Source organism: Pristis pectinata, chromosome 29, assembly GCF_009764475.1.
Source record: "Pristis pectinata isolate sPriPec2 chromosome 29, sPriPec2.1.pri, whole genome shotgun sequence".
Classification (NCBI taxonomy): Eukaryota; Metazoa; Chordata; class Chondrichthyes; order Rhinopristiformes; family Pristidae; genus Pristis; species Pristis pectinata.
Genome location: NC_067433.1, coordinates 14,565,046 through 14,588,435, shown reverse-complemented (window position 1 = coordinate 14,588,435; position 23,390 = coordinate 14,565,046). Strand labels below are relative to the sequence as shown.

General features: G+C 46.9%; 1 protein-coding gene across 1 annotated transcript in view; it reads right to left on the bottom strand.

The window, feature by feature from the left end:
- Positions 1–23,390, bottom strand: part of LOC127584193 (lysyl oxidase homolog 2-like) — a 93,253-nt gene that overhangs the window by 13,039 nt on the left and 56,824 nt on the right. The window contains exons 4-10 of the mRNA XM_052040786.1: positions 22,323–22,534; positions 16,371–16,584; positions 10,164–10,347; positions 5,295–5,443; positions 4,159–4,326; positions 2,581–2,746; positions 503–746 (exon numbers count right to left, since the gene is read on the bottom strand). Of these exons, the coding sequence (XP_051896746.1) occupies positions 503–746; positions 2,581–2,746; positions 4,159–4,326; positions 5,295–5,443; positions 10,164–10,347; positions 16,371–16,584; positions 22,323–22,534 (1,337 nt within the window). The remainder of the gene's footprint in view (positions 1–502; positions 747–2,580; positions 2,747–4,158; positions 4,327–5,294; positions 5,444–10,163; positions 10,348–16,370; positions 16,585–22,322; positions 22,535–23,390) is intronic.

Below are 23,390 nucleotides of genomic sequence, written 5' to 3'. Positions count from 1 at the left end.
GTGAATCACTGGAATCGACAGTCAGTGCCTGGTGAATCTCTGGACACTTCAATGGTCGGTGTCCTGTGAATCACTGGAATCAATGGCCAGTGTCCAGTAAATCACTGGAATCAATGGTCACTGTGTGGTCAGTCACTGGAATCGATAGCCAGTGCCTGGTGAAACACTGGAATTGATTACCAGTGTCTGGTGAAAGACCGGACTCGATCACCAGTGTCTGGTGAGTCACTGGACTCCAGTACCTGGGTGATCGTACTGCCTGATGACATTTCTCCTCTGAAGGTCAATAATCTTTATTCCTATGATGACACTGTTAGCGGCAGGGTTATCGAGGTCACCGATACCAGACCACAAGACACACAGAACGAACGAATGGTCCGACACAGCATGAGGCCAGTCAACCCATCATTCCGTGCTAACCTGGGAGGGGGTGCGGTGTGTGATTACACATTCAGGCGCAGGCTGTGAAGCCAGTCAGGATGAGACGAGGTTGCCCACGTACCTGTGGCACTCGTGCCACTGCCACTCATGCCTCCCCGCCTTCGGCCGGAAGTCCGCCTCACCGTTGTTGTGGATTTGGGAGGAGAACCGGAGCAGTCGGCGGAAGCTGGTCAGGAGGGGCTGCCCCACAGCCGAGGCGGCCAGACAGTTCTCCTCCATGGCGCAGGTCAGCATGGACATGGGCCGGTTCTCCAGGTACGTGGTCTCCTGAACCACCTCGGGATTGAGAACGATATCGGAAGCAGCTGCAAACGAGACAGCAGAGGTGTTAAACAAGAGCAGAATAACGGCGGAAGAACCCAGCTGGTCGAGCGGCATCCGTGGGGAGAGAAACCAGTTAATGTTTCAAGTCAAGTGCACAAGTACGGTGAGGTACAGGTTCAATGAAAAGCTTGCTTGCAGCAGCATCACAGGCACGTAGATTAAGACAACAACACACAGAACATAAGTTATACAGAAATTATACAGGACAGTGAAGAGAAAAAAGAAAAAAAAGGGATCAATGACCCTTCCTCCGAGCTCAGAGCAGTGACGTTAACATCTGCAAGCTGCTCCCATTCCCAAGAAGCCAACACCCCTGCACCTCCTCCATTTGGAAGTTGGGAGGTCATGGCGCAGTTGTACAGGACGCTAGTGAGGCCGCACTTGGAGTATTGTGTTCACTTCTGGTCACCCTGCCGCAGGAAAGATGCTATTAAGCTGGAAAGGGTGCGGGAAAGGATGTTGCCAGGACTTGAGGGATTGAGGACCCAGCCATCTCATCAAAGGAGGATGGTCCTGAATTTGCACAGGGTCTTTTTCTTACATTTCAGAACATCCCAAGGCACTTACAGCCAATTCAGTCAACTCTGAAGTGTAGTTATTGCTTTCATAAAGTAACTAAAGCGGCCAGTGTATGGACAGCAAGCTCTGACCAGCAATGCCTTCACCCAAACACTCTGCTCCTTTAGCAGTGTGGTGTGGGATGACTATTGACCAGGATTCCGGGGACAACCCTCCTGATCCTAACTGATTTTTCTTGAAATGATATTTGTTCCATTGTTTAGCATTTCATCGGAAGGACAGTGACTCCACCAATGCAGCCCCCCCTCAGTACCGCACTGCACTGCTGGCTGGGGTTACTGCTCCCATCTCCAGCTCTCCCTCATCACCTCTGCCCCTTACCGCATCCTGTCAACTCCTCACTTGGAGAAAGGGCCCAAGAGAGGCCAAGGGAGAAGTTCAGGTGCGTGTGCCCCTGATATTCAACTGACACTCCCATCCCAGCGTTGAACTGAAAGCTTTTTGGTGGTAAGGCAATAAAATAAAAAGATCCCACAAAATGTCTTGAAGAGCTGGGAAGCTACCCACAGTGCCAACCCAAAATTTATTCCACCATCAATGAATCTAAAGCAAAACAGATGACGGGCTGATGATCTCATTGGTGTTAATGGGAGCTTGCTGTCCACAACCGCCTCCCTCTCTCCCTGCATGACGTGAATGGTTGCACTTCCAAATGTACATCATTAGTTTTGGGTAACTTTGGGACATCTGGAGTTTGGTAAAATGACATTCCTTCCTTCCCTTGGGATCATGGCCTCTGCCACAGAAGGAGGCCATTTGGCCCATTGTAAGCATGCAAGCTACCACTGTGACCCCACTTTCTTCAAATGACCCTGCCCGGAAGGCCACAGCTCTGCAAGTACTGTCTAAATGTGATGAGAGTTTCCTCTGGGTGAAGATATATTTCTTCTCTGCTCGAAATCTCTTCCAATTACTTCAATTCTCTGCCCCTGATCTACTGACTTTTCTGCCAAAGGTGAAAGGTCCTTTCTATTTATTCTATCGAGACCTCCCAGAATTCTGTAAATCACCCTTCAGCCTCCTCTTTTCCAAAAACAACCAGGCTCATCCAAGCTTTCCTCAGAGCTAACACTTTGGAGTCATGCAATGTGTTCATCTGTCTGCACTCTTCACAGTACAACCACGCATTACCTGTATTGTGGTAACAAGACATTCACCTCGTTGTCCAGTTTCGTGGCTGTATAGGAGCAGGAGTGTTTTATCAGTTGAACCCAGGAGAGGAAAGGAGGGACCTACCTTCAGTGCAAGAGATGCCTGCGGCAAAGCGCCCCCCTCCGTTGGAGCACTCGAGGTCTTCGCCATGGTGACGACACTGAAAGAGGGACATCTCGGTCCCAGAGCACTTGACTCCACTCATCACCACTTCATCTGCTGTCGGGTCACCCTCCCAGAACCAGGTGTCCTGGGGAGAAATCCAAATTAAAATCAGAGGATGCCATACACACAGAGGAGCTGAGGTGAAGGCAAATCGAAGGGAATATCCCAAGGAACTAAGAGGTTCCTCAGCCGCCTGTTCCTGCATGTGACTTTGAGTGTACCCCATGAAGATTTGTTCTGGGCCATTGGCATGCTTGTCTTTTCCCAGGATTATCATTCTCCTCAATGCCAACCCTCTTGCATCCCATCTTCAATCCCTTCCACCTTGCTTGTACCTCGGTATGTTCATCCTGAGGGAAAAAGAGGCAATCGCACAATGTCCAAGAAAGGATCAAATCGTCTGGCCAAACAGTAATCCTTGGATTTCTCCAAGGACCAGGAGGGTTGCCATCTCTGGCTGGATCTGCTCCAGGAGGTTTCATCCCATGATCTCCCAACTCCAACTCTCACTGTGGTGAGATCCCCATATTCGACATTTCTCCTGGATTCCCTATTGGATTTATTAATGATTGTCGGTATTTATGACTTTCACAAACAGAACTCTCTCTGCAAGCCCCAAATCAAAACCCCATAATCTTAAAGACCTCAGACCACCCATCAACACCTCTCCTCTTTCAGAGCCCCAGCCTGTTTAATCTCTGCTGGTAGTTGGATACAGTCAATTCCGAGATCATGCACTTAGTTCTTTCTTGAACCTCCCTCTATATGTTTTCCTTAACCAGGGGACAGGTCAATACACTGACCAAAGATACAGGTGTGGCTGGTACGGATGTAACATAATGATTGACATTTGGAGTCATGGTATGCTTGCCAAGATTGCACTTGCATGGCAGACAGGGCAGGCACGGTAGTGTAACGGTTAGCGTAACGCTATTACAGCGCCAGCGACCCGGGTTCAATTCTGGCCGCTGTCTGTAAGGAGTTTGTAATGTTCTCCCCGTGTCTGTGTGGGTTCCCTCCGGGTGCTCCGGTTTCCGCCCACATTCCAAAGACGTACGGGTTAGGAAGTTGTGGGCATGCTATGTTGGCGCCGGAAGATTGGCGACACTTGAGGGCTGCCCCCAGAACACTCAACGCAAAAAGATGCATTTCACTGTGTGTTTCAATGTACATGTGACCAATAAAGATATCTTTTGCTGTTAAGTGCCCATGAGCAGTGCTTAGCAGTGGTGCTAGCCAGAATGAGGTTGATGTAGTTAAGGACTCTGGTATTTGGTATTGGTTTAATACGTACCAACGTACAGGTTTTGTTTTGCATGCCATCCAGACAGATCATGCCATGCATAATTACATCGAGGTAGTAGAAAGAAAAGAGAATGTTACAGTTAAAGGGAAAGTGCAATGCAGGTAGACAAGTAAAGTGCAAGGGCCATGACGAGGTAGATCAAGAGCTCATCCTTTAGCGTTCGACAGTCCAATAACGGTGCAGCAACGTACCTGAACTGCATGGTCAGCAAAGCCCAGCCCCAGCTGTCGGCAGACCACCAAGGCTTCCATGATGCCCCAGTTGTCACTGCAGACTGTACCCCACCTCAGACTGCCATTCTTCTTCGCTAGGACCTCAACCCGTCCCTCATAGGGTGTACGACCTCCAGCCAGGCGAATCTGTGGCCCATGGAGAGAGAGAGAGAGAGAGAGAGAGAGAGAGAGAGAGAGAGAGAGAGAGAGAGAGAGGGAGAGAGAGAGAGGGAGAGAGAGGGAGAGAGGGAGAGAGGGAGAGAGAGAGAGAGAGAGAGAGAGAGAGAGAGAGAGAGAGAGAGAGAGATGAGATGTGACGTCGATTGATTCAGGACAACACTGCTTACTTCCAATATTCCCCTATGGTTGTTTCTCCAATGTCAACGTGAACATTTTCCCAGTGTTTTTACTGATCTCAGGCTGTGGGCACCACCGGCATGGCCAGCGATGATTGGCCAATCCTGGTTGCCCTGGAGAAGGTCAGGGTGATGCTCCTTTCACCATCAATAAATAGTTCCAGGACCTTGATGTGGGAAGGATCAATAGCAATCCAAGTCAAGTTGGTGACTACGTTCCCAAGAACCTTGCTGCTCATCTCATTCTGGTTTCAGGTGCCAGGGAGTGTTGAAGAACTTTCGACATTTTGATTAAGTTAGAACCAAGAGGATGAGAACATATCTTTAAAGACAATGAGCCACATCCACTGAGAGATTTCACACAGATCCTGCTTTATAATGAAGTCTTAAAACTGATCCTGAGCAAAGGGTTACATCATTGAATGCACACATCGTCAACCAAACTGCAGCTACCATCTGATATGGAGATATTACATGATATTACATGGTAATCATTCAATGGAACTTCACTCAATGGAAATAAGGGAGCAGTAGACAAAGGATTCGAGGAAATTACTGATAAATGGACAACTGGTTAAGGCAGGTACAATAACAACATTTAAAAGGCACTTGGACAGGTACATCGATAGGAAAGGTTTAGAGGGATATGGGCCAAACGTGGGCAAATGGGACTAGCTTAGATGGGCATCTTGGTCAGCATGGACCTGTTAGACCGAAGGGCCTGTTTCCGTGCTCTGTGACTAAATGGTTTTAGCCCACCTGGCTCTCGAAGCCCATGTCTGGGATGTTGCACCGTACTGAAGCATCCTCATCATGGTCACACAGGTCGTGCTGGCTGGAAGCGCAGTCGGTGATGGAGTCCTCGAAGCCCGTACATAACACCTTATTCATGTGGACCGAGCCGATTCCTGCAAGGCAGAGGCATCCGGTGAGATGTGAGTATTGTGAGGTTACAGCATTGAAACCTCAGCGAGACACAAGGGAGAAAGCCAATGTTATGTTGGCATTCATTTCAAGAGGAATTGCGTATAAAAGTAGGGAAGTGTTGATGAGGCTCTATGGGGCACCGGTGAGACCTCATTTGGAATACTGTATGCAGTTTTGGGCCCCTTATCTTAGAAGGGATGTACTGATGTTGGAGAGGGCTCAGAGAAGATTTACGAAGATGATTCCTGGAATCAAAGGGCTGACATACGAGGAGCGTTTGTCAGTTCTTGGACTGTATTCATTGGAGTACAGAAGAATGAGAGGGGACCTCATAGAAACATTTCGAATGTTGAAAGGACTGGACAGAGTAGATGTGGCTAAGTTGTTTCCCATGGTGGGTGAGTCCAGGACAAGAGGGCACAGTCTTAGAATTAGAGGGTACCCATTTAGAACAGAGATGCGGAGAAATTTCTTTAGCCAGAGGGTCATGGATTTATGGAATTTGTTACCACCTACAGCTGTGGAGGCCCGATCATTGGGAGTGTTTAAGGTGGAGATTGATAGGTATCTAATTAGTCAGGGTATCAAGGGATATGGGAAAAAGGCTGGGAATTGGGGCTAGATGGGAGAATAGTTTAGCTCATGGTGAAGTTGCGGTGCAGACTCGATGGACCGAATGGCTTACTTCTGCTCCTTTGTCTTGTGATCTTGTGAGACCCAGGTCAGGCCTTCTCTAGGCTGCTGGTTCCCATCCAAATCAAAGACTGACAACAGACACTGTGTAAAACCTCCAGTTGCAACTCATGGCTTGTGGAGCCATAGCCTCTGGGTCTGGATTTTATCTCCCTTGGTACCAAGAGGGGAAGCAAAAGCTCCTGACTCCAATAAAAGAATTTAAGAACTTCAGGGGCACCTTTGCAGGAAGCTCCTCTGGAACAATCTTGAACCAACCTGCACAACCTTAATCCTACCTCTGAATGGAACACTGCAGACCTCTTGCATTATCATGGACAAATTTTGCATTAATGTCTTGTCTTGCACTTTTTTTTCTCTTCACTGTCTTGTATAATTTATGTTCTGTGTGTTGTCTGGATCTATGTGCCTGTGATGCTGCTGCAAGCAAGTTTTTCATTGTACCTGTACCTCACCGCACTCGTGCACATGACAATAAGCTCGACTTGAATTGACTTGACAATCCTAATGCTCCCGTTGTTACATCAAAACTGTCACTTTGCAGTAGAAACAGTTCTTTCATCAGCTGGTCTCAAATTGTCAGATGGAAAGTTAAAGCAAGCTGCCTCTGTCCTCTCTCTACACAGACGGACTCGAGATTAGATGCTGCCCGACCTGCTGAGTTCCTCCAGTACTTTGTGTGTTGCTCCAGATTCCAGCATCTGCAGTGTCTTGTGTCTCGAGACTCTGCGGGACCAATTTGAAGGAGAACAGGGGAGTTCTCCCAGTGTCCTTACTGAAACTTATCAAGAACATCAAAACAGACTACCTGATCGTTGTCAGATTGATGCTTGTTGGGTTCCTGTCACAAGTGAGCTACAGCGTTTCCTAAATTGACATTGACTACACTTCTTTAGCTGTAAAGCAGTTGGGACATCCAGGGAGAGAGGAGACACAAGAGACTGCAGATATTGGAATCTGGAGCCACAAGCCAGATGCTGGAAGAACTCAGCGGGTCAGGCAGCATCTGCGGAGGGAAATGGACAGTCGACGTCTCGGGCCGAGACCCTTCATCGGAGATTGTGAAAGGTGTTACAGAAGTGGGATCCTTTCTAATATTTGGAGAAATGCTATTGAAACATGTGTTAAACATCTGGAAATAGGAGGATGAAAGAAAGAGAAAGAGAGGCAGGAAAGACAGAGTGAAAGGGAGGGAAAGATACAGAGAAGAGGGAAAATTTAAGAGGGGAGGATAGGACAAGGGAGAGAAAGGGAGAAAGAACAGAGAAAGAAAAGGAAAATGATACATAAAGAGGGAATGACATAAGACAAAAGATAAATAAGGTAAAGACAGGGTGTGTGGGAGGGGCAGAGAAAGGGAATAAAATCAACAGGGACAAAGATAGAGGCAGAGAAAGAGAGAGAGGGAGAGAGAGAGACGGAGAGACAGAGAGAGAGGGTGTATCCAGGTTGGTAACTGATGGTGACCTTGCTGTATGTTTCTGAAAGACTTTACAACTGGCTATATAAACAGCTGCATTCCCACAGCCATGGGAAGGCCAGATCCCCTTTGGCAGGAAGTCAAGAATTTGCTGAAACGTTTTGCTGGGACTTGGCGTGCAGTTAGGGACAAGCAATGAGAAATTGGATGCAGACATGACCTCAGGTCAGAGCACCGGGGGACTTCAGGAAGATACCAACACATGCACACCCAATCTAATAGGAAACATGTCGACCCCCAACCCAGCCAGGGTGAAGGTGATGGGGGTGGGGGCAGATGCTGGGGTGGACAGTTAGCTTGATGTACCAATGATGAATAAGCAGATAGTAGCATGGGACACGACATGGTGGGCAAGATACGGCAGATTATAGGGAACCAATTTACTACCATTAAACTTAAAACACCTCCAGGTGTATAGTGGTGTATCAGGAAAAAGGCTGTCCTCTTGTGGCTAACACTCAATTTGTGTAACTTTAGTTGCAAGAGGTTTTCAGGAGCAATTGTCTAAAATACTTGGATTGGCCCAGACTTTATAAATGGGAAGGGGAGAGGAACAAAATGTTTAGTTGTGATGTTCCAGTTGCTCGGAATTCACAACTGATTTGACCAACCAGCTGGTCTTCCCTTGCCTGTTCGGATCAGTCTACTGGAAGCAGTAATGTGAAAGACAGGTGTGTAGGTGCTTGTGGAAGGTGACTCAGGATGTCTGATTAATCCAGTGTCACATTGTTGCTGGCGTACTGTGTAAGAGAGGGTGGCTGGCTGCTGGGCATCTCCCATGCTGGGACCATGATACCAGTGTTTCACTGGTTACTTCTGCATGGCTGGATTTCCCAAGCTAATCCCTGAGCTTCCAGTGGACTTTCCTTTCAATGGGGGAATAAGACATTAATGTCCTTACCAGAGTCTATTCCTGACTGAGGGAGTGAGAGAGTCAGCCAATGAGCAAGTATGCGAGTGAACACGTGCACAAGGGTGTGAATGTGGCAGTGAGTGCCGGAGTGTGAGCGTGAGTGAGCAAGTGTGGGAGTGAGTGTGTGTGGGAGAGTGAGTGTGTGTGAGAGTGTGTGCAGGAGTGAGTATGTGAGGGAGTGAGTGTGTGTGGGAGTGAGTGTGTGTGAGATTGAGTGTGCGTGGATGGGAATGAATGGATTTCGGGAGTGAGTGTGGCCCCGAGTGAAGTAGGAGCGAATGTGAGAGTCAGTGAAAGACAGTGCAGGAGTGAATGAGGGTGAGAGTGAGGGTGTGAGTCATGGTTGGAGTGAATGAGGGTGAGAGTTTGTGAGAGGGAGATATGACCTCCGTCTAACATTGGACCGAAAAACAGTAGAGCAGCATCCACACTGGAACACAGCACACCCTCAGTACCGCAGCAGACCCTCAGTCCGGCACACACCCTCAGTACTGCACACACCCTCAGTACCGCATCACACCTTCAGTCCGGCACACACCCTCAGTACCACATCACACCTTCAGTCCGGCACACACACTCAGTACCGCAGCACACCCCCAATACCGCAGCACACCCTCAGTCCAGCACACACCCTCAGTACCGCAACACACCCTCAGTCCTGCACACACCCTCAGTCCGGCACACACCCTCAGTACCGCAGCACAGCCTCAGTACCGCAGCACACCCTCAGTACTGCATGAGAATTAAGGGCCTGGAGAATGCGCTCCAAATCCAGTGAGTGTGACATGAACCCACAATCCCTGGATTGAGCTCCAGATGGCTCTGAAGTGAAGCTTTAGGCCACCAGGGTACACAAACATGTGGAGTGAGTTATCACACACTGGATGAATTCACCCCCATTACACGTAATGACTGCTTGTGAGATCTGGTTCTGGTTAAATCTCTCGTGCTTCCTTTCTCAAGGATGAAGATGTATTTTTCTGATATCATGGCTTAATTATTGTTTTTCTTCTGGGTTTAATCCCCTTTGGAAATTCCCAACTCGGACCAGCGTCTGTCCAGTGACCTGAGGGTGACCCAACTTTGGTCTTTGCGTGTGGGAGAACTCGTCCAGTCTTCAAGGGAAATGACGTTCCTGAACCTTTTCTGAAAACACACCAGGCTCTCACACGAGCTTCCCGTTGTCTCGGTGGGTGTTCTCCTCTGTATCAGAGGCAGTGGCTTCAACGGACTCGAGCAGATTATCTAGACTGACAGCCGTTAAGTTGTTCCGCTTGCTCTGCCAGGTTATTGTTACAGACTCCAGATTTCCAACATCTGGCTGGTAAACTATCCCTGGTGCCCTGACCAAGAAACAGAGCATTTGCTTATCAATATCTGGGATCCTGCTGTGCAGAAATTAGCCACCACATCTCCTGCCTTACAGCAGTGAGCATACCTCATTGGCTGTCAAGTGCTTTGGGATGTGTTGAGGTCAAAAAAAAGTGCTGTTGCTCACACACAGTCTCAACCTTGGGTTGTGGGGATGGAGGGATGGGGATGTAGTTATCGGGGACTGGCAGGTGTAGGGTGGAGGGGAGGGGGCAGAGGGGATGGAGGGAGGGGAAGGCCTCACCTTTTCCCATTTGAGATCCAGCCAAGGCATCCTTGGCAGTGCCAAAGCCCAGCTGCCGGCAGACCACGCTGGCTGACACAAGACCCCACTGGCCATCGCAGATGGTTCCCCACTGTCCGTTCTTCAACACTTCCACCCTGCCTTCTCCAATCTTGGCTCCTCCTCTGAGACGAACCTGTGGTTCCTGTGGATACAAATACAAACAGCTGGGCAACAGGATCCCGGCAGAGAGCAGTGGGAATTCTACCCTGCCCCTGCTTCCCCACTTCAAATTCTTGGGCGTTAACCTACTGGATGGCCTGTTCTGGGCCCAGCGCATAGATGCAATCACAAGGAAGACGCGCCAGTGTCTTTACTTACTTAGAAGGTTAAGGACATTCGGCTTGTCACTGAATACTCGAACAAACTTCTACAGATGTACTGTTGAAAGTGTCCTGACTGGTTGTATCATAGTCTGGTACGGCAATTCGAATGCACAGGAACATAACTAGTGGACTCAGCCCAATACATCGTGGCACACCCCTCCCCACCATCGAGAGTATCTACAAGAGGCATTGCCTCAAGAAGGCAACATCTATTGTCAAAGATCCTCACCATCCAGGCTATGCCATCTTCCTGCAGCTACCATTGGGCTTGAGCGACTGAATCCTGAAGTCCCACATCACCAGGTTCAAGAACAACTACTTCCCTTCAACCATTTGGTTCTTGAACCAACCCACACAGCCCTAATCACTACGTCAGTAAAGAAACACAGGGACCACTTGGCACAATAATGAACTTTGTCTTTTTTGTTCTAATTGTGTTCTTTCTTGTAAAAATTGTGTATAATTTATGTTTAATTTATGTTTTTCTTGTGAATGCTGCTTATCTGATGCTATGTGCCTGTGGTGCTGCTGCAAGTAAGTTTTTCATTGCACCTGTGCACACATGGACTTGTGCATCTGACAATAAATTCGACTTTTCAACTTTTTTCCAAGTACAATCAGTTGGGCAACAGGATTCTGACAGAAGGTGGTGGGATTCTACCCTTCACCTGCTCTGCTAGCCCATGCTCCAGCAGAATGGACCTGTAATTCCAACACTGCTTAATGCAACCATTGGCAGCTCGAGACAGCCGGGATTCCCAACCTCTTACCTCATTCAGACAGGGAACGAAGAACTGCAGATGGTGGAGGACAATGCAATGGATGCGCTGAGGGTCAGGATAAATTATCAGCCTGTTTGCTGACACACTCAGGGCAATGGATGCAATAGAACTCTTGCCAAGTGGTGAAAACCCAGAAACGGTCAGTGTCCGAAGAAATGTTGATGGGGTGGGGCAGGGATCTGTGCATATAGATCATTAAAGTGTCATGGACAGATGCAAAAGGTAATCAAAAAGGCTAAAGAATTGCTGGCCATTGTATGTTGTGGATTAGAATACAAAGGATGGAAGTTTTCTACTGTGAGATAAAGCACTTGATAAACCACAGTGGGCGCAGTTCCAGACTTCAGAATAAGGATATCTTGGTCTTGGATGGAATGCAATGTTAATTCCATTGGTAGGTAAATGTTTATGGAGACAACAGAGAGCCAGGTGATACAGTCATACAGCACCGAAACAGGCTCTTTGACCCATCGAATCCATGCTGACCATTAAGGGCCCAGTTATACTAATCCCAACACAGATCCCATTTTATTCTCCCCACACTCCCATCAACTGCCCCAGATTCTACCCTTCACCAACACACTAGGGGCAATTTACAGCGGCCAATTAGCCTACCAACCTGCAAATTTTTTGAACGTGGGAGAAAACCAGAGGAAAACCATGTGGTCACAGGCAGAACATGCAAACTCCACGCAGACAGCACTGGAGCTGTGAGGAGGTGGTTCTACTAGCTGTGACATTGTGCCAGTTATTAAAAACTTCAAGCAGCAGATAGTTTGGAGCTCACATCTGAAAGTAAGAAGTTGGGTCAACTGTAAATTTAAAATCTGTAGTTGATAGGTGTGTGATTACCAAAAGCTTCAAGCGATATAGGGATAAGGCAGGTGAAGGAAATGAGATCACAGATCACAGGGTGAAGTAAGCTCGATGGGCTGGGTGTCTCTCCCATACCCACTTTCCCGGGTGGAGGCTCAGGCAGAAAGTGACACACACACTCGTTTGCCTGAAACTTGTTGGAATTCCGATACAACAAGATGTCCGTAAGGGAATGCTGCCGGCTGGCACATTCCAGGCTGCAGGAGTACGTGCTGAGAGACGCCCTGAAGCTCGGTGAAGCTAATGCCAAGGCTCTGTGAGGAAGGACTGCAATCTAAGGTCCTGCCAGCACTGGACACTGAGGGGCTGGGTCCTGTGTAACAGCCTCTCGAGCACTAGTGGGTCCATTGTTCACAGAAGCCAGATAAGTGGCATTGGTGCTTTGTAAATAGAACAACACACAAATGGGTATTGAATGGAGTATCTACTGAGCTAAAACCACACTGACAAGCAAACAAAAAACAATGCCCACTGAAATTCATAACAGAAAATACTCAGCAGGTTAGGCAGCATCTGTGGAACAAGATTTGCCGAGTGTTTCCAGCATTTTCTGGTTTTATTTCAGATTTCCAGCATCTGTTTTTTTTTTGCTTTTCATGTGCTGAAATTTTGCATTCCATGAGCTGCAAAGGAGCCCCTGCTAACAGTGAAATGCCCCTGAAATTTCCCACTGTCCAAACCATTATTACTATTAAGTAATAGGTATGTAATGATAGGCCAACTGTTTGAAGCTGTGTTACAGACCCAGAGTGGGGCTGTGGCATAAGGAAGGTTGCTCTCTTTTTGCACCCTGTTCAGAAGGGTATTTAGGGATGAAAGATAAATGCTGGCCAGTGAAGACCACACCCTGTGAATGCATAAATAAATAAATCGTCAAAGGGAATCCCAGCTGGGGCATCACAAGTAAGCTCCTTCTCCACCAAAAGGTGCAAATTGATGGGATGCAGTCACTACATTAACACAGCCACACTTGGCAATCAACATCCACATAACAGCACCCCACAAGCAATAACGCCACCATGGAAAATACAGAAAATACTGGAAGTACTCAGCAGGTCAGGCAGGATCTAGAAGGGAAACATAGTACCAATGTTTCCGGTCAATGATCTATCACCAGAATTAGGAAAATTTAATGATAAATCAAATTTAAAAGACTTCACTTCTAACAGTACTGACTAATCACACTGGGTGGCTAACACGAGGGGACATAATTTTAAGGTGATTGGAGGAAGGTATGCCAGGGGTAAGTTTTTTACACAGAGGGTGGTGGGTGCGTGGCAGTGGTTGTGGGGGCAGATACATTAGGGACATTTAAGAGGCTCTTAGACACATGAATGATAGAAAAATAGGGGGCAATGTGGGAGGGAAGGGTTAGATAGATCATAGAGCAGGATAAAGTGTCAGCACAACATTGTGGGCTGAAGGGCCTGTACTGTGCTGTAGTGTTCTATGTTCTATGTTTTATGTGATGGGCTTAAGTGTTTGGAATGGTGTCTGACCATTGTGACTTCAAGGGGAAAGCTAGGAGAGCTACCCACAAGGAAGCCACACACAGGCCACAGCCGAGATCTACATTCACTGCTCCCAAAGTTTAACACACAGTTGATTTCACCAGCTGCACAGGGGCCACAAGAGAGGATGCCAGAAGACTTAACATTAATGATACACATGACTCCACTGGGAAGAGAGGGAGAACAGAGGCACACAGCCCAAGTCCAATGCAGTGTACTTGGAGGACACGGTTACGGGTACCATGCCAGACTCCCATAGCACCTCCAGCCAACACATGATGCTTTTCTTAATGGTGCTTAAATTTAACACACAGTTCCCGGCCCGTTGCCATGTTATGCAATGAAAGACTTGCATATCCACAGTGGCTTCCAAGGCCTCAGGACCAGATTGGGGCAGATGGGTTATTGGTGGCTGTAGATCCAGAATCCAAAATGGGATGAAGCAAGGGAGAATGTACAACTGCAATAACTTGGTATCAGCACTCCAAGGTACTTCACAGCAGTGACTGAGGGGTGATCTCATAGAGGTATATAAAATCATGAAGGACATAGATAGGGTGAGCGGTCTTTTTTTTAAGGTTGGGGAATCGAAAACTAGAGGACATAGTTTTAAGATTAGAGGTGAAAGGTTTAATAAGAACCTGAGGGACAACTTTTTTACACAGACGATGGTATATTTTTTGAACCAGCTGCCAGAGGAAGTGGTTGAAGCAGGTACATTAGATACATTTAAGAAGTATGTGGACAGGTAAATGGATGACAAGAGCTTAGAGGGATTTGGGCCAAGTGCTGGGAAATGGGATTAGCTTGAACATACGTGTTGTTCAGCATGGACACGTATGGGCTGAAGGACCAGTCTCCGTGTTGTATGACTCTATGACACTCTAAAAGTGACCACACAATGTTTTACACCAGATGACAATAACACAGGTGACCATAAGCTTGATCTAGAAGCCAGATGCTGTGGAATGCCTTAAAGGAGGAGAGGCGGTGAGTGGGAGAGAACATGTCAATGACAGAGCAACAGAGGGAGGGGTTAGAGGAGGACTGAGCAACAACAAGGGACCAGGGCTGAATCGTCCACTTCTTTCTGTCCAGGGTCCCACCTCAGTGTTGCTGAACTTAAGAGCAAGGACCAAGCCCCAGAGCTTGGGGTCTTTCTGCAAAAATGGGACCCCTCCCCACCCTCTCACCAACCAGGACAATTTTGAGACGTCCAGTTTCAGAAACTTTAGAGCGACTCGCATCTTGGATTAAAGTGTTGAAGCGCAGGAGAAATCTCTATTGAGCAGTGTTTGGTCACTGAAGAAGAGAATCTCTGGCAGAACTGACTAATGAGTGCTGAGGATTTGCAGCCAGAACATCCATCTGGCTTCTATTTTCTGATGTGCATTACGTCTTACACGTGGAATGCACTGTGTGATGACTTGTGTTTCAAGCTTAAGTTTATAAACTGTTCAAAAACACTTTTTACCATTCAAGAGCCTTCATTTCCAAGCCACAGGTTCCCTATATGCCTTAGCAACGGCAGTATACACTCTCTGGTTATAAAACTACTGACAGTCTCTGCAGATCCCACTCCCTACTGGTGTGAGCCTCGATTGCGACAGCTTGCCTGCTATTTGACTCCTTAAGGGTGGCACCTCCAGCTTAGTCAAAGGTCTTAGGTTCAAACCCTCCAACAGGATCACAAAACCGCAGCCTACATTTGTTTATTCACATTTCACAGCCCGACCTCAAACATCAGAAGTTATTATCTGATGACTTACTCTTTCGCTGTTTGTGTGATCTTGCTGAGCATAACTCAGCTGCAGCATTTAATCGAACTGTGAATGTGCTTTGGGACAGGACACTCTAACTGAGCGAGCCAAGTCTCTACTTATGCACAAGCATTCCCCCCCTCCCCGGCGTTCAGGCAGACACAGCCACTGCCTCACGCACACACTCACGGATGCAAACGCGCACACCCATACATGTACAAGCGCATGCGTGTGCACACACACACGCACACACACACACACACAGGCACATGCTCACACACAAATGCATGCACACACATACCCACAGATGCATATGCACACACTCACAGGTGCAAATGCAGCCATGTGCGCGCGCGCGCACACACACACACACACACTCACATCCATCCACGTGCATGCACACATACACACAAGCACGCACGTGGATGCACATACATTACAACATGTACAAGCCCACAGCCACTGACACACTGTCAGAGGGTAACCCTGCTCCCCACATATGCGCGCACACACACACACACGCAAATGCACACACACACATACACATGCACGCACTTACACACACACACACACACACACACACACACACACACACACACACACACACACACACACACACACACGAGACATGGCACATACTTAGTGGGCCCACTTGCCCCTGTAATGTCCAAACCCATTGAGCCTCTAACCTACAAGCAGGCACTTATCATCCTGCACTTGACCCACCTGAACCTCTGGATGAGCTCAGCGCCTTCAGTGACTTTCTGCACCAGGCTAGTGGCTCCCTGGGGTTTCAAGGATGAGGAGCAGGATGAGACTGTTCAGTGACTCGAACTGTTCAATTCCATCGAGCCACCTTGGATGCCATTACCCACCACCCTCCCAAGCTGGACGGCTCCGTAAATCACATCACCTTGTTCGGGAAGGCTTTCCGGATTCGAGTGGAGGTGATGGTGGCAAAGGGACGTCCTGTGACGCAGCTCACCACCACGGGCATCTGGCTCTTGCACGTGTTGTTCCTGTCCATCGCGGAAGGGCCCAAGGCGCAGTTGGAGAGGTGGATCTCGGTGCCTGTGCAGTTGATGGAGTAGGGCCAGTAAGTGTGCTTCTTCCTGCCCGCAAATGTCCTGCAGAAAGGGAGGAATCAAAACCCAGTCACTTCCAGCCATTCCCAGGACAAATACACCCTTCAGCAGGAACAGGAGGTAGACAAACAGCCCTCATCCTGTCCCACCACGGCACCCTCCACCCACATTGGCTCCAGTTCCTCGAGTACTCACATCCGTCAAAATGCAAGAAACTCAGGTTAAAGGTAACTCGTTGAGCAAGGGTTACTGCTCCTAATGGAAGCAATTCCACCAAAGTCAAAGTCGAATTTATTGTCACATGCACAAGTCCATGTATGTACAGGTGCAATGATAAACTTACTTGCAGCAGCATCACAGGCACATAGCATCAGATAAGCAGCATTCACAAGAAAAACATAAACTAAACATAAGTTATACACAATTTTTACAAGAAAGAACACAATTAGAACAAAACAAAACAGAGTCTGTTGAAGTGTAAAGTGATCAAAGTGGTCACAGTGTTGCTTAATTGTAGTGACTAAATGGTAGTGTAGCAGTTAGCGTATCGCTTTACAGCACCAGTGACCCAGGTTCAACTCCGGCTGCTGTTTGCAAGGAGTTTGTATGTTTTCCCCGTGACTGCATGGTTTTCCTCCGGATGCTCCGGTGTCCTCCCACATTCCAAAGGCGTACAGGTTAGGAAGTTGTGGGCATGCTATGTTGGCACCGGAAGCATGGTGACACTTGCAGGCTGCCCCCAGAATATTCCACGCAAAAGATGCATTTCACTGTGTTTCGATGTACATGTGACTAATAAACATATCTTATCTTATTAGGGTTTTGCCGGTTGGTTCAAGAACTGAATGGTTGCATGTAGGTCTCTGGATGGAGGTGTTTCCTCAATGGCCATACTCAAGTCATGTGACCTTGTCCTCGACTCCCACTTTCAACAATACTAACAGTTTAAACAGTTTCAGTCGACTTATTCTCCCAGCTCCTTTCAAAATCCAACAAACCTCCATCATTTCAAACGTTTATTGGCCAGGGACTGCAAACTTGGTCTCAGAAAAGAAGAAAGACATGTGTTTATACAGCACTGATCATGTCCTTTAAAAACAACTCCAGGTTCTTAGGGTGGCCCAGTGAGACAACTAGTAGAGCTACTGCTTCATGGCTCCAGCGACCCGGATCCGATCTTGATCTCAGGTGCTGTGTGTGTGGAGTTTACATGTTCTTCTTGTGACTGTGTGGGTTTTCCCCGGGTGTTCCAGTTTCCTCAAAGGTGACAAAGTGGGTTAATTGGCCACAGGAAATTGCCCCTAAATGTGTAGGTGAGTAGTAGAATCTGGGAAGGGTTGTTGGGAATGTGAGGAAAAATAAAATATGGGGATTAGTGTAGGATTAGTGCAAACACGTGTGTGATGGTTGATGCAAACTCAGTGGGTCAAAGGAAATGTTTCAGTGCTGTACAACTCAATGACTATGAGCAATACACAAAGTGCTGGAGGAACTCAGCAGGTCAGGCAGCATCTATAGAGGGAAATAAACAGTCGACATTTTGAAACATAGACTGTTTATTTCCCTCCATGGATGCTGCCTGATCTGCTGAGTTCCTCCAGCACTTTTTGTGTATTGTTCCAGATTCCAGCATCCGCAGAATTTTTTGTGTCGCAGTGACTATGAGGCCCTTTTGAAGTGTCATCATTTTTGTTATGTGGTGCCAAATTATGCACAGCAAGTTCCCACAAACAGCAATGTGATAACGACCAGACCATTATTTTAAAAATCTGAATGGGACACCAGGGAGAACTCCCCACACTTCATAGCAGTGTGGTGAGATCTATTGCATCTACTCAAGTCATTGGACTAAGCTTTAATGTAACATCTCATGCAGGGTCCAAGAGGGGCATGGAGGAGCTCTCCAATAATCCTTACATGAAAAATATGAAGGAGGACTTTGCTTTAATCTGTGTTTAACATGCTGCTCGTAAAGTGCTCCAGTTTAAGTGCCTGGGAGAATTTCTGAGAGAAACAGCACATCCGACAAAGCAGCACTCCATCAGCACTTCACCAGACTATTTTAAGTGACATTAACAAGTAGATTGAGATTGCGCAGCACATAATGAGACCACTCAGCCCATCATAACCATACTGGCTTCTCTGAAAGAATAATTCAATTCGACAATTCCCACTCTCATCCCACCCTTTCTCTATAACCCGGAAGAGTTGAATATCTAATGTGTGGGTCATAATCTTAGACCTAAAGCAAAACCATTTAGCAGCATCATCTGGAAGCATCATTTTCACAAAAATAGCAGTGGAATCCTGAACACTTTTCCCAAGGGCTGTGTTACTGGGAGTCATTCAAGGTGTATTTGGACAGATTTTTGTTTGGTGACTGTATCAATGGAGCTGGACAATAGATGGGTAAATTGGATGAGAAATAAATTGGCTGTGTCAGAATATATTTGGGGGCTAAATAACTACTCTAATTTGTGTTCACATCGGTCACAGTTTGTTGTCACATGTCATCTCAGTCAGCAAGATAAAATCAATGTGCATTTATCATCCTCCTTTAACACATCAAAAAAACCTCAAGGCAGTACCATAATTGACTGAACATCAGTGAAGGAGGAACTTCTCAGACATTGCTGTGAACAAACTAGACAACGCAGAGACATAATTACCTACCTGTTGTCAATTGGTTCTTAAAATATTGTACATGGGGTAAAGAACCAAATGTTTGATTGGAGGCCGAGATTGTTGAAGGCAGAGGAATCCTCAGAAGTACATCCAACAAGGGATGGCAATGCTAATCCCCTTTGGTAGCGCTGATCTTCACTGTAGTAGCATTTGAAATCCTGCCTATAATTACCCAAGGAAAGACCACTTCCTACCCACAGTTGTCTGAGCTACCTACACACAATCCTCTAAGGTAGCAATTCTGTTCCAACCCACAGATCCCAGCAGAAAAACATGGGCTCCTTCCCACAGACCTGTTCCTGGTATAATTTCCTACGGTATCCTATAGGCTCCTAGTCATAATTCAAACTATTTGGGATATGACCCACAGTTCCCTATGGTAAGACTTGTTCCGATGCTCAATTCCCTGGTATCATATGGGCTCAAATGACATCATGAGGAATAGCTGGTAGGAACATGTCTACAGAAAATAATAATCTTTATTCCTCTAACCCAGAACTGGTTTCTCACTTCAAGTTGTTTGTATTCTTTTCCATCTCTACAATCCTCCCAGGATATCATCTTGAGGGCATTCCAGTTTTAGTGTCTACACCACTGGTGGCCGTATCTTGGATTGCCAAGTTCCAGTGTTCACCCATCTACCCCTCTCCCTTCTTTCAAAAACTTTGTAAAACCTCCGCCGGTCATCCACGCTAATATCAATTTAAATGACTTGATACCAACACTCGTTTGATAATACACCTTGGCTACATACAGTAAATGGTGGTACTTGTTTGAAACCTTAAGCAGAACTATCGGGAATGAATGGCCTGAGTGGTGGGGATGCGGAGTTTGAATGGGAACAGATTCACCCGTAACTTTCAAGAGGCAGTGATGTATCCAAGTGGAAATGAAAAATATGCAGGATTATGGAGAAGACTGACAGATATCCGATAAGCCAGTCCAAGAGCTAGCGTTATTCCGATGGGCCAATGGCCTCTCTTGGTTCTTGATGTTTCTATGAGAAGGAATGATGGAAGTACAACTGATAGTTTTTAAAAGGTAGCTTGGTAGATAACTGAAAAAGGAAATAATGAAAAGGGCTTGGAGGAAGGGAGAGTGGGTCTGCAAGATCATTCTTCTGGAGGGTCCAATGGGCCAAGTAGCCTTTTCCCACCTCCACAATCATGTTATTTCACCCTGTAATTGTAAGGTGAAAGGAAATATCTATAGAGCTAATTTATTGCTGTACATGTGTGGAAGGTCAGTGAAGAACCTGGCAAATTTACTTCCTTCCTAAACAAGGGGCACTGGGCCAGAATGCTGAAGGTTGTCTTTAAAGGATTGGGGTGGGATGGACATGTTCATAACTGCTGCTTAAGTATCTCATGGAGTGCAAGTGTGAGACAAATAGGCAGGAGATGAAGTGTAGCCGTGTGTTAGTGCTGTAATTATGGGATGGTCACAGTTTTCCTCACACTACAAACATTGCTTTTGTCAAAGGGTACGGGCCATGGTTCCTGTGTATCCTGGTTCCTGTTCGACCACTCCCCAAAACCCCCAACCAGTGCTGGGGCCAATTACCCCTAATTAACTCATCATCAATCATCTTTCTCCATAGATGCTGATTGATCTGCTGAACATTTCCTGTACTTTTTGCTTTTATTCCCACCCTGCTGACAGCTTAAAGGAGATTAGCTCCTTCAACACCCCTGATAGGACTCAGGAATCAGGCGTACGATTTCTTACCCACCTGCAAAGACTATACTTTGGGAGTAGTAATTCACAGAGGGGAAGATTGAGACAAAGTACAAGAAACCTTGAAGAGTAAGATTATATTATCAAATCAGTTTCAATAAAGATAAGCATTTATAAGATTTCTTCATTAGTCACATGTACATCAAAACACACAGTGAAATGCATCTTTTGTGTAGAGTGTTCTGGGGGTAGCCCGCAAGTGTCGCCACGCTTCCAGCACCAATATAGCATGCCCACAACTTCCTAACCCGTACGTCTTTGGAATGTGGGCGGAAACCAGAGCACCCAGAAGAAACCCACATAGACACGGGGAGAATGTACGAACTCCATACAGACAGCGACTGGAATTGAAACCAGTTCGCTGGCGCTGTAATAGTGTTATGCTAACTGCTACACTACCATTTTTGACAGTGCATTTTGGTAGGAATAATATTGCTCAGGATCAGGTAAAGAGTTAGTGGAGAGACTCACATATCACCAAAGTACTGATACACTGAAGTGATAAGAAAGTGAACCAAACACTGGCTTAGTTCTGGAGGGTTGCAGTTGAAATGTAAGGAAGTTATGTACTGTGGGACCACCAAGACCACAGTTTCTTTAGGAAGGTGAGATGTAACAGCATTGCAGAGAGTGCAAAAAAAGGATTCCAAAGGATGATGCCAGCGGCAAAAGGTTATACCAGTCAGGAAAGGTTAAGCAGCCTGAGGCACCTTTGCTGAGACTGAGGAGTGATCTGACTCAAGGCTTTAGACAATGAAAGGTTGATGAGAGAGAGACAGAGAAACTGTTTTCACTTACAAAGGAGACCAGAGCTGGAGGACACCAACATAAGGCAGTCTCTAATAAAGCCAATGGAGAATTCTGGAGAATGTGGACTCATTGCCTCAGGGGGAGGTGAGGTGAAGTGCAGAGAGGTCATTCTGCTGAAGCTGGATAAACATGGAGAGGGAAGATGGAAGTACATGTTGATAGGGTGAAGATATAACACAGCAAATACAATGGAAGCCACCAGATGGGCTGAAAGGTGTGTTTCTCTGCTCTACACCTGACATAAGATCCTCGCAGAAACCATTTGCACTCATCAGCAAAGAGAGTCCTTATTCTGAATGGACATGTCATGAAATGGGGTGGAAGGCATTATTTCAGTTGCACAGTAGCCGAAGTCATTCCATCTCCTCTCCACAGCCACACACAACATCCCACACTCCCACATAAAGTCTCTCACCCTACCAGTAAGGTACAGCCACAGAATCCTGCAGGAGGTGTGTGGGGGGAGAGATGCATACCCGTCCTCCTGTGATTTGCATGCTCTTCCACATCACACTGAAAACTCCAGTGACCCCAAGCTTCCTCCTTACTTGTAAACTCTGGCATTGTAGCTTTTGTCCGCCGGGAATCCGAACATGCCGCAGGTCACCCTGGTGTTCAGCTCCGTCCAGGCCGTGCTACAGATCTGCTTCCATTGCCCGTCCTGCTTAACCTCCACATAACCCTCGGTCACAGGCAAGCTCCTCCTGGAGGGTCCGAAGACCCCTTTAATACGAATGTCTTCCACGTGCTGCTGCGCTTCCTGGAAATAAAAACAAGATTGTTATTAGATGGCACTTGGCACTCTTTCCCCCACTTGTAACACCTGCTTTAGTTTGTAGGATAGCAAGCCAGAGGGCATTAAACACGTAGGGCATTATAACACAGAAAGTGACCATTTAGCCCATTGAAGAACTGGACATTAGCCTTACCCTTTCCCACTCTGCCAATGTTACTTATCTACTTCCCTTTTGAATGTTCCCTTCCATCGCCCCACAAGTGTAATTCAATTCCTAACCATTACTAACTTAACCAAGTTCACATCCGTGTAATCTCTGCCAATTGCCCATAAGAGCAATAGAGTCATGGAGTTATACAGCACAGAAACTGGCTCTTCGGCCCAACTTGTCCATGCTGACCGAGATGTCTATCCGCGCCAGTCCCATTTCCCTGTATCTGGCCCATATCCCTCTAAACCTTTCTTATCCATGTGCCTGTCCAAATGTCCTTTAAACATTGTAACTGTACCCACTGCTACCACTTCCACTGGAAGCTCATTCCATATACCCACCACCCTCTGTGAAAATCTTGCCCCTCAGGTCTCTTTTAAATCTTTCGCCTCTCACCTTAAATCTATGCCCTCCAGTTTTAGACTCCCCTACCCTTGGACCATCTTCCTTTTCCCTGCCCCTCACGATATCATAAACTTCTATAAGGTCACTGCTCAGCCTCCTTCACTACAGCGAAAACAGTCCTAGCCTGTCCAGTCTCTCTTTGTAATTCAAACCCTCCAATATTCTTGTGAATCTTTTCTGCACCCTCTCTAGCTTAATCACATCCTTCCTATAGTAGGGCAACCAGAACTACACACAATATTCCAGTTGCCGTCGCACCAATGT